Here is a 15,275-nt window from a genome sequence, read left to right as displayed (position 1 = left end):
AATTTTTTGCACAAATACAAGTTTCACATTTAAGGAATTCAGTGCTACTTGTAAAAAGACTAGAAAATAAAAACTTGAGGTACCCAAATGAAAGATGTTCGAGACGCCTGTGCCACAACAAAAGTTGCCTAGTACACGTTTCGTGAGCAAGCATGGCATGACCCTGGTGTGCTACTTCATCAACGTAGTAAAGGCCTTCTCGCCCAGTACCACGCCCAAGGATCTTCTTCGTAAGAATTTCCTGTAAAGGACAAAAGGTAGAGTACATGGGTACCACATAATTTAGTTCATTTGTTACTTGACTAACAGACAATAATTTTGATAATAGTGCAGGGACATAGAGATAATTTTTTAATTTTAATTTTTCTGAAAAGGTAATGGAGCCTCCTCCTTTAACATCAATTAATTTTTAACTAGCTATTTTAATATGGGCTTTTGAGGGTATAGTCAAGCTATTAAAATCATGGAGGTTATGAGTCATAGTATCGGTAGCCCTACAATAAAAAAATTCATTCATTTATTTGTTTAGTTGGATTCTAATTTTGGGTTTCTCTTTTATATTGAGTCGCGATCTAGGCTGAGCAGTCAAAGAGTTCAGTAGTCCTTGAGCCATAAAATCTATTAGGGCTCAACAAACTTTCTTCCTTCTTACCATCTGGCACAGTTTCAGCCCTTACTGTCATTGCTGCCTTGCCATCGCGACTTGCTTCCTATTTTCTGGCCTCACCGCCGCTACTGCTGGTGACCTCTGGGAGGCTCACAGCGGCGGCTCTCTTACTCTGATTTCTCGATGACTTGGGATTGTTTTTCCACCAATCTGGGTAATCCACAATTCTAAAGCAGTTTTCTTTTATGTGTTTCTTCATTCCACGGTGTGTGCAGGAGAGATGACTTTTATCCTCCTTGTCCCGTGGTGACAAATGCTTGAAAGTAGTTTTTGAGTGGCTACGTCCTTGTACATCTTAGTTTGCTCTATTTTTTGCAGCTAGTTCGATCCCAATTTCTCCTTGTGATGCATCGCCTACATCATCGGTGGTGGGCTTCAAGATCTGAAGTCGTGCCGCCTCCCTATGGAGAGCGGTGTAAGCGGACTCGACTGAAGGAGATGTCTCTTGTTTCAATAAATTCCTTCTGATTGTTTCAAATTTTTCATCAATTCTAGTAAGAAACTGATACAACCTCTATTCTTGTTTTAGTCGGTTGAAAATAAGAATATCTTCAGGGCATTTCATGGGATTTGGTTGTTTTCTATCGATGGCCATCCATATGGCTTGCAATTTGTTCCAAAATTCCTCTAAAGTATCCTATCCTTGTTTTTGAGTGTTGGCTCGTCGATGTAGGTCGTAGATTTGCATCGGATTGGTACCGCTTCCATAAGTGGTGCCAGACCGTCCCATAATGCCTTTGCAGTTGGAAATTGAGACACATTGTTCATCAAGTTTGCTTCAATGTTCTAGATAATCTAAGTAAAAACTATTTGATCTGCTTGTTCCATTGATCATATGTTGGTTCCGTCTTTGCTGGTGCCAGAGGTACCCCTGTTAGGTGAACCTTCTTTTCTCTTCCACCAATTGCTTTTTTCATCAGAGTTGCCCATAATGGATAATTATCTCCATTTAATTTGAAACCAATTGACAAATTGTCAAAATTGGTTTGTGATGATCGTATTCCAAGACTATTGCGTAGCATATTTGTAATTTGTAATGTCAACTCGTCAGAAATGGTTGATTTTAGGTTGGTAGTGTTGCTGGTTTTTTCATATTCAGACATGTTGGGTTTTGGTAGCATTGCTGGGACAGTGATGTTACTTCTGAGTTCCCAGAACCTAACTATGCTCGGATACCATGTTATGATGGTGCAAAGGGTTTAAGAAAGAAAAGAATAATAATTTAGAAAGTATCATTGATTTCTTGTCACTTTTGATTACAAGGTTCTTACCAATATATAGACCAAGAGTACGCTAATAAGTACACTAATTATGAAATAATATTCTAACAAATTACATTGATTTTTTTCTGATCCTCTTTGATATTTTTCTGCTTTTGTTCCCTAATTATGATATTTTAATAGACTTGCAGTTTTGTCTAGCTTTGTGGCTGATTTTGAAAGGTTTAAATAAGGATTTTTTTTCAGCAGTTTAGATGTTGAAGCCTCTTATATGCTAAAGTTTTTAGAACTGAATTTTTATCCTAAGTTTTGGAGGTATTTATTAGTATAGTTGGCTTGTTCTATAATATTCTTTATGTCTTTAGGCTCAACGAGTTCGTCCAAATTTTTTGTTTTGAAAGGCGAAGCCATAACGGAATTATGTGTTGCATCAATTGTATTTGTAGGGATAAATTTTTTTATTAGGAAAAACTCAGATTTAACTAAATCTCCATCCTTAAATTTTTAAGTTATTATGACGTTCGTAAAATGAGATATGCTCATCTCAGCTTTGAAATGATAATCTATGTTATATTTGATGCTATATACATAAAACCATTCGAAGAATGAGATATCATTTTGGCTTGCTCGAGAAAGTTATAATATTTTTTCCTAAAATTTAAGACTTGTGGTGCCTTGAAAGTCTGTAAAAATTATTCTTTCTAAAGTGTTCATTCTTTATAGTTAATATTTTTACGTAAGAATTCTTTATCAATAGTAAATTTTTTAGATGACATGGACATCATCATTTAAAAAAGAATATGTTGGGGATTAAATAGACTGTTCGTCTATATCCTCTCTCTTTTTTGGTAGATAGATCTGGGAATGTTAGAATTAGATTGTAATCTTGTAAGATTAATTTCAGAGTTGGTGGTTCTGGTATGTGGGTTTCGAAAATAAGATTGAGAAGAGATCGAAAGAGACCTTCTGATTGAGGCGAAGTCTAATCTATAGGTAAACCTGCTTCTGACCTTGAAGAGAATGAATTTTTTCTATCAAAAAAGATTTCAACTCTACCAGTTTCATCTTGTTTAATCTATTGGAGTTGGGAGACTTGTCTAGGAAGACTAGGTATAACTCTGTTTATGGCCCAAGATTTAGGAAGATCAATTTCATCCTATTTGATAAAGATGTGGTATGGTTACATTTGTCTTTGTCATGTCTGTGACAAATAAAGTTGTTTTTCGATCACTTGTTTTTAACAAGAATCGAGAATTACAAGTGTTCATGACGTTATATTGAATCCTATAGATTAAAGCTACAAGAATAGATCCTTTTTTATGTCTAGACCATGAAGCCGGATATTCAAGAATAATGAATCTAAGATATTTCTATCTAAGAAACTCATTGTTTTGTTTGAAAAACAATTGAAATATATTGGACCGTGTCCTAGAATGGTTTCAATTGTCCCTATGAGAGTCATGAAAATTGTTATGCCGAATATCTCTTAGACACGTGAGGATAAAAGCATTTAAACATTCTCTGATGAGTGGTTTAATTGCAACCTGAACACATCCGATGCAAAGGTAATTATACCTTCTAGTATATTCTTGTATAGATTGTTTGTTTAAGAGATGAAATTTCTCACTGGATTTAGGCTCTAGAGGGATGTTATTTTTAGCCATTTTAAATATATAATTAGATTTGCCGCTGCGTTTGGTTTCTTCTGGAATGTATAGCACATTCTGGGAGATGCTTGGTATCTCCCAATTGTCTATAACTTGATTAATATCTTCAAAACAGACCTCTTCGTCAAAGATATTATGTTTGTGAGAGAGTTCCTCAAGTAAAGTCACCTTTTCAATAAGAGGATTGGATTGTGAATGTGTGGAAGAGCTTGGATTACTAGGGCTTTTAATGGTAAAGCGATAGGATATAGAACGGATTAGCTTTGACATAAATTCAAAACATCTGATAGCATTTCTCTCCTTTAGTTCTATAAAAATATGCTTATAAATATTAAACTAGCACTTATCAATTGAAACTGGGTTTTTACTCTTTTTTTTCACCAGATCCATAGCCACCAGAAATCTTTATCGTTTTGTTCTTATCATTTACAAGAACATTGACAGGTTAGTCTTACTACCCTTCCAGCAGGTCTTACTACTACTGTTTTGAAAATGATAGGAAGAAACGACCTATACTTCCAAATCGAAGAATTAGATTCTTTATAAATTATGTACAAGGAAAAAAACTCAATAATATAAATTTTACCACTATTTTCTCAAAATTATTTCTCTTTTTCTATCTTAGATGACATTATCCAGGCTCATCCACATCCCTTCAACCCTCTTTATAACTCCTTCATCTTCACTCTCTAAAATTTTTTCTTCTTTTTCTCTATTTTTTTAGTCTCATACTCAAAGTCCAACAACAAAACTGATAAGAGTCATTTAACTTAATGATTCAATAACTTGATGAAATGAATGCTCTAATTATGAGACTGAGTGTGGGAGATCTTTTCGTTCAATCTCCACATTATTTTTTCTTCTTCTGCAGATCTTCAAGATCCTTTAACCACAGCAGATCTGTATGCACTTTCTGCAGCTAATCAACTAGTTCTAATTCTTGTCACTCAGTAATCATTAAGGAAAATTAACACTCATGAAGAGTCGTGCCATGAAGAAAGCACTCAATGCAAAAAAAATCTCATGAAAAAACATGGCTTCCTTACCTAATTAAGTTCTGAGCTTTGTAGAGCTTGACGCTGCGGTCGCGTGGCTGCAAACGGTGCGAGGATCGGAACTCCGGATTGAAAGTTATATGAGATTTAGTGAAAGGTTAGGGTTTGGAACTTACCCTCTTTTTTCCCTTTGTGTTTTTGCATTTTTCACATGCATAGGAGAGAAAATGAGCTGAAGCTCATTTATATGAGGTAATGACCAATTCGGTATCCGAAAGATTCAAACGCTGACATTTTGGTACCTGATTATTGTTATTGACAAAATGGTACCTGAATGTTTTAAAAATTTGCCAAGCGTTTCCACGTGCTTGTCGGACCATAGCTCTGGTGAGTACGATGCTTGTGTGGACACCGATTTTTGCTGACAAGAGGAGTTTTATATGAGTTGGAATTTGTAATTAAAAATTTGATTAGCCTACCTGGAAATTAAGTTAACCTAATTCAATTTAATTTTTGCCCCAATTTAATTTTGCCCTAAAACCCAATTTTGCTCTCTTCGTTCACTCGTAGTACAGGATCCAAATCTGAAAAATGCAAGCAACTAGGGCTCGTGGAAAAGCTGCAACCGTGAGAAAGCATTCATCCATTCAAGCCTTCAACGTGGATGGTAGTTCAAAAATTGTAAGTAAAACCTATGATGGGTGTTGCTTTTGTCTCCTTCCAGTGGTTCCGTTGAAGTCGAAGACAAGTAGCAACCCTGATAGATGGTTTCTACGTTGTCCTATATGGAAGGTAAGCTTAGAATGTTGATGGATACGTGACAAAATGATGCAATCTTCTTGGGTTTACTTTCTCCGCTTATTCAGTTTTAGTTTTCAATCGCCCTCTGATTCATGAAATTTTTGTGCCGTGCTAGAACACACAAATACGTTGTGGGTATTTTCAATGGTTGGATGAAATAGAAGAGCAATGTGTGAAAGGAGAAGTTTCTTCGGAGAATAGCAACATGGTGGGCAAAGTAGAACCAAAGAAGAAAAGAAAAATCAATCTGGAGTGTAGTGATGGCCAGGAAAGGGATAGGATGATGATGGTGCTATCTGTGGTGAATGACATGAAGGAGCATCTGAAGAGGGTTGAGTTGTTATTGATTTTTATCTGTATATTGTTTGGGTTAAATCTGGCTTTGAGTATGTTTTATTTGGATAAGTAGGTAGACAATGGACAGTTTAAGAGTTTAAGAATGATATTTTATTTCTTTGTAATGTTCTCCTTATTGTTGGATAGTTGGTCCTCGAACAGTAACACAACCAAGGGCAGTCGGGGTCATAGCAAATCACCCTGCACCTCTTCTTCTCATTCCTAAGATAGAATACCTATCTCTCAATTTGTATGTTGTACTTCTGCACTGCTGCTTTAAAGTGTTCCATGGTCTCGAACTCCATGTTCAATTGCAGAGTAATTTTCCCAAATGGTGTGTTCGGGTTATGTTGAGAAAATACAGGTTCATCTTCATCATCAGATCCAGGAGGGCTATATAGTTCATCAGACTCGTATTGATACATCTCAGGTCCACTGTCTCCATCTGCTCTGTTCGGGTTAGGCACCTCTACCCTTGGTGCTTCATCATCCTTTCTAGGTACAATTCTCTGCCCAGATGGTTGAGGCCGTGGATGATTTCTCCTTGTATTTGTCCTTTCATTTGTTTGTATAACAGTATCTATTAAAACATCAGTTGATATATGCCAGCCATGATGCAATACTTATCCAAACATGCTATAACAAAACAGGAACAATAATTTTACCTACTGCATTTTCTGTAACTGGTTCCTCTGGCCTCAACTCATCCACAACTGGTTCTTCAATGTTAGCACCTTCATTGGCAACATGTGCATCATCATCATCGGTCTCATGTGTGGATTAATTTACTGTTTTAGCTTCTCGAGGATTACCCTCAAGTTGTTCAGATTCAACAGCTCTTCTTTCTTGGGATAAACCACTTGGTGGTGGTCTTGGATGCCTCTTTCTCTGCTTCTTAACAACCTTCTCTGGAGCTGCATCTTCTTTAATGTCTTTATCCCCATTCCCGTGATTCACATCTTCATTCATAACACCACTCTCACATTTGTCTGACTCGTTAACATCAACATCCTCCTCAATCACAACTTCATTCAAAATCTCCTTCACAACAACAATCAAAGCCTTATTCAACTGATTAACCTCACCAGTGGCCTCATTCACAACTTCAGTTTTTCTCTCATCACCTGGTGGATTGACCTCAACCACACTCTCACTGCTACCATCAGACACCACATCGTCATCAAGGATTTCAGGGTTGGCATCAATGGGGTGATCAAAATAGAGATGGACAGTGTTGTTATTTTTTATCGCACTCTCACACATCCTCATCACTTTAGCATCCGTCCTAAGCACTCTAAGACCCTTATCTAAGTCGAAACCAGGTTCTAGCCAATACGCTTCATTATATCCAGGGTAACCCAGATCTAAAAATAACCCCTCAACAAAAAATAAATTTCATGTCTCCACATTCACCCTGTGTATCTCAATTACTAAACCCCCTTCATATATCACATTACCATCTCTACCCCTTTTCAAGCAACCCATGTGATGATACACAAATGTAACTACACGATCCATCTAAGAAATAGTAGATGAAAGATACAATGAATAAACAAGATGTCACAAGCAAACAAAATAAACCACAATAACGGCCACTACTTAAACAAAGAACACGAAGCAGAACGTACCTCTTTGTAGGGTTGCTCCTAGTGAAGAATGGTGAGCCAATGATGCCACTTGAAAACCCTTACCCTTGATTCAACAATGTCTCTTGCCTAGTCTCGTTCTTCTTCGCGCCAAGCTTCCAGAGCAACGTCTCTCCCTCTCTACGTGACCTTTGAGTTTTGCTAGTAGTGACACACAAAGTCATAGTAACTCAGTAACTAGTAACAGCAGTTGCTAATTGGGTTTTAGGGCAAAATTAAATTGGGAAAAAAATTAAATTGAATTAGGTTAATTTAATTTTCAGGTAGGCCAATCAAATTTTTAATTACAAATTCCAACTCATATAAAACTTCTCTTGTCAGCAAAAATCGGTGTCCACGTAAGCATTGTACTCACCGGAGCTTGGTCTGGCAAGCACGTGGACACGCTTGGCAAATTTTTAAAACATTCAGGTATCATTTTGTCAATAACAATAGTCAGGTACCAAAATGTCATCGTTTGAATCTTTCAGGTACCGAATTGGTCATTACCTCCTCATTTATATTAAGGAATTGGGTTGGGCCATGGGCCCAATACAGGCCCAGTTTGTCTGGTTTGGCCCGTTTGGTCCAATCTTGGGACAAATTCTTTAAAATTACTGTCAAAATTCTTGTTTTAATTAGCTCTACCTCACTATAAAATTCTATTTCCTAATTATTTTTATTAATAATTAATTTATTGGTTAATTATTAACAAATTTTGCGGAGTTTACATCCTACCCTCCTAAAAGAAATTTTCGTCCTCGAAAATTCACCCTCAAATCTTCATATATGGCCTCTCAGATTTAACCGACCTTTTACAATTCATTTTACCATTCTCCCAACATTAATTCAAACATTAATTCACATTCTCTAGTCTCAGGTACAAGATCATAAACTTATTCAAGTCCGAGCCTAAGTTATATAATTTGTTTTACTCTCAGCTTCGTCTAACTCTTTCTCAATAGTTAATCAGATGTCTAACTTGCCTCATCTCTTATAAAACCTTCCACAACTCTCATTCGAACATACTTCCAAAACTCCCAACACCTTCCAATTTCTCTTCAAGTTCATCATTCAAAACTCATCCATTCCGTCAATCATTCATCAAAGTCATACATATTCTATACAATTCCTCAACCAACCAATCAATCCTCATCAGTGCTAATGGTCACATAAGCCTAAAATATTTTTAATCATCCTCTACTACTCCTCATTGCAACTATCCGCAAGCTTCCACTGCGCCACTATAATCTCAAATCACTAAGGACTTATTTATCTATCAATCTTAACTAAACTCTCCTTGAATCTTTTTACTTACTAACTAAACATAGTCCACTTCACCAGTGCAACCATAAAGTCCACCGTATCACCTCGCTCGCCTCCACGAGTCACCATTTGGGTTCTATTCACACTGGACGAGTGATATTAAGGTGATCAGTCTTAATATCTTAAGGCTAGTGCTTCGAATTCCCAAACGTATGCTAATGAACATTCATGCCACATATGTCAAGCAAACATTCTAGACAGCATGTACACATAACTAGAGTATGCTCAGAAGTATAGTCAGTCCATTTCCCAGGCTCTACGGGAACGAACTGCTCTGATACCATAATGTAACACCCTACCATACAGAACCTTACGCTCGAGTCGTAAAGCAAAGGGTGGCCAGGTATTACGACCTCTAAAATAAAATATGTATATATATAATAATTAAAAAAAATGTACTATACGAGGAGCCTTGAAGGATAGTTAAAGCAAAACCATAAAATTAAAAGTGTAATGCTCGAAAATAACGTTTACTTGCGTACGAAGAAAGCTTAAACACATAATATATAGGCATATATAGACAAAGAGAATAGAAGGTCAAGGATACATGATAAACAAGCTCTTAACTCAACCTGCGAAGCAAAGGTCGGCCAGAGTATACATATATTATACACAAAAATATACACATAGAATAACCCAAAATATAGTAATCCCAATCTTTGCTTGCAGAATGAACTCCAGACATTTATCGAGGTGCCTCTCGACCTGCATATGAAAAACAAAAATGTTGTATGGGATGAGAATCAGGGATTCTCAGCATGGTAACAGTGCCCACATCTCTAACATATAATATCCTGGAAAAGGCGAAGGCAATCCTAGAACTTCGACAATCAGATTATAAAACTTAAAGATAATAAATTGTAAACCACAAATAGGATAGGTCATTTAAGGTTCTAAATCTTAACTAATCTCTAACTGAAACCCTGCGTCATTTACTTTCCTCCAAAACCTCCAACTCCAGGGGAACCACACAGACAAGCAAGTAGACAATAGCAAACACAAGTAAAATACAATTACAATAGGTAGCAAATTTAGCAAGTAGGCATAATAATCATGTAGGCAAGCCCAATTAATGCAGAATCAAACAAGACACACAAATGCATATGATGCATGTCTGCTCTATGGCTAATGATATCATCTGTCGGTTATGTAACCAAACCGACATGTCCTGGTAGCTAACCATAGACAGAAACACCCTTTGCGGAGCAAGCGGGTTTGAGCTACAATCCCCTTACTACTATTCGCTTAACCCAGAGCCAGTGGAATAACCACTATTGTGACTACTATCCATGAGGGTGTTTAAAAGCTCAACCTGGAGGAAGCAGAATAATCGACTACTGCTGCTACTACCTAGGTGTCACAATCACTGACATGAAGCAAGTGGGACGAACCAGAATCCTTGCTACTGCCCAGATGTCACAATCACTGACCTAGAGCAAGCGGGACAAACCACAATCCTTGCTACTGCGCAGGTATCTCATTCAAGAATTCATTCCATCTCAAGTCAATCATTAATTATAATTCATCAATATTTCATCATCAATCATTCTCATGTATCATATTCATTCGAAATTCAATAATTAACTTAGTTTTTCATAATTCTCCTTCCTCATCTCATACCCAGAGCAAGTGAACAATGCCACTGCCTACTATCCGGGGTCACATATCACATTTATTTACAAACCATCATTTTCGCACTTTCTCAATCACAATTCATTACTCCAAAACTTTTTTCATCAACAAGTTATCTTCCTCACAGCCCAAAATCATACTTCACTACCCAAAGATCCACCTACTGGGCTTTAAACAAGTCTTAAAAGGGTTTTGAAAGCTAGAGAAATACATTTAGAAACAAAAATCAATGCTTTGGAAAAATAGGGCTTGCGTATGCATCACTACGCCGGCGTACGCATCATTGAAAAATTCGCCAATGCCGCGTGCATGCCACTCAGCCGCTTACGCAGAGGCACTGAGCAGAGACCATCATCCGCGTATAAGGGGTCCGCGCAAGGTAGAGAAAATCGAAATTTTACGTGAAATCGAAAAAGTAAATAAAAAACGTAAAACGTAAAATCTTAACAAGATTTAAATCGTAAAATCGTCAGACTTAGTACAAATTTTGTAAAATCGATAAACTCATTTAAAATCGTAATATCGGAAGATTTTATGAGTTAAATCGAGATTCTAGCTACTATGGGTCCGCATATGCAGGCTTAGCAGCAGAAGCAAAAAGCTGCTAAGTCCAAAATTCCTGTTTTGCACACCGAACATCGAACACGCATAACTTTTTCGTTTTAAAATATTTTTCCTCCATTCTTCAAACCTGTAAACCTCTCGGATCAAATTTTCTTTTAGGAAAAAGTTTGATAAAATTCGGAGGTCCAGAGGCCAAGTTATTCTCCGCCAAAGTTGGCTAAAAATCATAGTTTTTATAAAACTTTACAAACCTCCACTTTTCAAAGCATATCAATTATAAACCTTTTTTAAAACCAACCCGAACCTTCCCAATTCAGCATTAAATGTTTCCCAACACATATTTCTAACTTCCTCATTCAATCCAAAACCTACCAATTCTCCACTTTCATCAAACTCAAATTCAAAGTTTCAAATTCAACCATATTCAATACTTCAAGTTCCAACAATACTCAACTTAATCAACGATTATGCATACCAATTAATATCGCGTACAAATTACATATTCATCAACAAAAGCATCAATCTTAACCTTCAAAACCATTAACCATATAATCAATACAATGCACCTCAACCAATTAACAACATCAATAATTCAATTCCTATCCTAGGGTCACTAGCCTAAGTGTTCACAATACATTATATTTTACATACGACAAATCGAAACCATACCTTGAACGATTTCCCGATAAACCCGGAACACCTCAAGCGTTCTCGTACCACAAGCTCCACAACTCCAACCCCCTCACTAATGACACCCAGCCTCCAAAGTTAATCCTCTAGCTTCCGATTTCTCAAATTAACTCCAACCGATAACCAATTTTAATCTAATATCACAATTATCAATATAATCAATATAGAGTTTACTAATTCAATATTTTCACAAAGGGTTTGAGGGTTCTTACCTGACCCACAACTCAAACAAGCTAACCTGACAATACCTGCAAGTTAACTCGAACCTAAACACCGAAATCATGCAAAATTCAGCATAAATTCATATTGAGTTTCGAAATTGGGAAAGATAAAATTGAAAAGGAAAAAGTGGCTTCCTTACCTAATTAAGTTTTGGGCTTTATAGAGCTCGACGCTATGGTCGTGTGGCCGCAAACGTTGCGGTGATCAGAGCTTCGAATTGAAAGTTATATGAGATTTAGTGAAGGGTTAGGGTTTGGAACTTACCCTCTTCTTCCCTCTTGTGTTTCTGTGTTATTCACATGCATAGGAAAGAAAATGAGCTGAAGCTCATTTATATTAAGGAATTGGGTTGGGCCTTGGGCCCAATACGTGCTTGGTTTGTCCAATTCGGCTCGTTTGGCCTAATTTTTGACCAAATTCTTTAAAATTAGTGTCAAAATTCTTATTTTAATAAGCTCTACCTCATTAAACTATAAAATTCTATTTTCTAATTATTTTGATTAATAATTAATTTATTGGCTAATTATTTTTACAAATTTTTTGGGTTTTACAGAGTTTGTCCCAGATAGGATTGGGTTGAATCCTAGGAAAATTGGTGTTTGTAATATTTGAAAGATAGTGAAAATTTCACCACTGTTGTGGGAGGGACTAGATATAAGTCGCATTGTACATAGTGACTGAACCAGGATATATGGCTGTGTCACTTTTTTTTTCTCTGTTTTAATTCTGATTTTATCTTCTAAGAGACAAAACAAAATTATCTCCTACTTATTCTAACCAACAAGACGTCACAGCTACTTTTCACTCATACAATTCAGTTCTAACTCCTTTATTAAAAGGAGACAAAATAAAAATGTCTCCTAAACTTAAAAAAAAAAAAGACTTAGCAGATTCTCAATAGTTCTATCCAATTTGAAGTAAAAACAAATAATGTAAAAAGAGGCCTATATTCAATCTCCCATTTTCTAAGTTACTAATATCCATCAGTTAGTTATAGCAATTAGTAAATTAAAAGTTAATTATTTTAGCTAATGCATTATGACTCCATCTCCCTTTTATTTCTAGCTCTATTGTTTGTATATGTGTGTCAATAATATAGATTTCATCCTTATTCTCTCAAAATATCCCTCTTTTTCTTTTCCAAATAATACACTTGGTTAAGAGAATTCCAAATGTGTCAAATAAGACCTTTTTTTTAAAACTAGTTTAACTACCTATCCGAAGGTGATTCACCCTTCAAACAATATATGCATGATTATCTTTATTCTTTGGTTACGTTATGGATGTGATTTTTTTAATAATCTTTTGAAGGCAATAGAAGCAAGTCAACATTAAAAAAGTTGGAGAATTTAGATCTCAGTTCTAATAACTTCAAGAAGAGTGTAATGGAATTCTTTTCTGGTCTATCATCCCTCAACAATTTGAACCTTGCTAATAACATTCTTGGTGGACTCTTTCCTAGCAAAGGTATGAATTTGCATGAATTATTAGGACATAATTTTCATGCACTATAAGTATAAATCAATTAAAAGAGTTTTATGTAAAAAATCAACTTGATATTACGATATTAACAAAAATAATTAATTTTCAAACTTACTATTTAAAAAATTATCTAAATACATAAATCTAATTGGATGATTGTATGTAAAATTTTTTATTGTGTTCATGTATTAAAATTAAATTCTTATACTATTTTATACATAAGGATTTGTTTAATTTGTAGATTCTGATTAGAAATATTTGTTTAGAGATATCACATCTGCAAAACTTGGTGATGTTGGACTTGAGTTTTAATTATCTTTATGGCGGCTTGACAACTCAAGGTACCCATTTCTATTTGAGGATTCATTTTTATCTTGTTTGGTGGGTTTATCGAAATTATTGTGTTATTCGTATTATCTATCTAAAAGCATTAGGTAGAATTCATTAGTTATAAGGAGAGTGCTAGGGTCAGCAAATTTTGTGATTTATAGTCATTAATTAGTTATAATTAGTATTTTTAACAGTGTAAGATTATATCTAATGGTATATAATTACTCACTTTTCTTTTGATGGTTAAGTGCTGGCCAAATTTTAATAAAAATGCTAAGAAAAGTGCTGTCCCCTAAACTTTTTCTTAGTTATATTATCTATAGTTGATTTTTATTCAATTTTTTTTTTCGTTTAGGAATAACAATGCAATTGGGGGGAGGGATAGATTTTCGCATCTAGTCCTATTTTATAGGGGTGAGCACGGGTAGCGGGTATCCGATTACTCGTCTGAATTTAAACCGAACTAATTAAATTGATTTTGGAATCAATGGGTAATCGGTTCCAATTCGAACCAAACCGATAGTCTTTGTTAGTAATTAGTTCGGGTATTAATTTTGGGGGTGCAGAACCCGAACCAATCCGCAAACCCGATCATATATTAATTAAATAAAAAAAATAAAAAATATATATGACTTTTCTATTAGACAATGATTATTCACTATTAATATGTTTGGATTTTAATGAGTTTAGTTTTCAATGTATTTAGTGTTTAACATGTTTGGATTATTTCTATTGATGTTACATGTTTATTGTACTTGTTGAATTTTTAAGAAAAAAATTTGGTTTTTTGTTTTATGAATTTTAAAGTCATCGGGTACCTAATTACTCAAATCAAACTAATCCGTTCTTAATCGGTTTGATTTGGTTCGGATACATGTACAAAAAATCACAAATTCGAACCAAACTAAATCCATTACATTTGATTGATTTAGTTCTAATTTTACCATAAACCCAAACCAAACCGACCCGTGCTCACTCCTACTATTTTATTCTATATAAATCCTATCCTGTTAGAACTACTCGTGAATCATAAAAATTTGTATCCTAATTCGTTATGTGGAGTACTTGTCCATGGCCGGATATACCCATATCCGATCCCGTTTCCCCCCAAGCACCAACTGTCTTATCAAAATTCACCACGAACTAGGTTGGATAATTACCCACCCCAACTAAATAAGAACGAGACGAGTACTCGCAGGTACAAATTATATTATTATCTCTATTTTAGTCATTTTGATTACATTGTAAACTCAAAATTCGATTGCAAGCTAAGTACGATTAAACGGAGAAAGTTTTGAACTGACATTATATTTTCACTTAGTGATTAAAAGTTCGTTTTTGTAGTGACACATATAAAAATAAGGAAGATCTACTATATTTTAAAACACCATTAAGAAGAGTTTATTAATGAAAGGATTATTTTAAAAATACTTAAGAGAATGACCAATTTTTTTTTTTTAAGTAGGCATTATATTCTTAGTTGTTGTTGTCAATTGTTTTACTATATAACCAAATCTTAAATGAGCGTATGAGACAATGGGTGAAAGTATCTACATAAAATTCTAATGCTAAAGTCAGCAGATATTTTAATAGAAATATATATCAAACTGGATTAAAATTACCTGTGTTGATGTAATATTTATAGAAGTGTGAATTTAATGTAGCTGACTATTTCAAAATGGGAGAACTTACTCTGTAGATTGAGGGCACTTAACTAT

At 35.2% G+C, this 15,275-nt stretch overlaps 1 protein-coding gene across 1 annotated transcript in view; it reads left to right on the top strand.

Annotated features, from left to right (window-relative positions):
- The window catches only part of LOC107459783 (receptor-like protein 13), a 33,295-nt gene that overhangs the window by 13,687 nt on the left and 4,333 nt on the right, over positions 1–15,275 (top strand). Inside the window, exons 2-3 of the mRNA XM_021128273.2 lie at positions 13,057–13,212; positions 13,494–13,568. Of these exons, the coding sequence (XP_020983932.1) occupies positions 13,131–13,212; positions 13,494–13,568 (157 nt within the window). The 5' untranslated portion in view covers positions 13,057–13,130. The remainder of the gene's footprint in view (positions 1–13,056; positions 13,213–13,493; positions 13,569–15,275) is intronic.

Source organism: Arachis duranensis, chromosome 7, assembly GCF_000817695.3.
Source record: "Arachis duranensis cultivar V14167 chromosome 7, aradu.V14167.gnm2.J7QH, whole genome shotgun sequence".
NCBI lineage: Eukaryota > Viridiplantae > Streptophyta > Magnoliopsida > Fabales > Fabaceae > Arachis > Arachis duranensis.
This window is presented reverse-complemented; position numbering and strand designations above follow the sequence as displayed.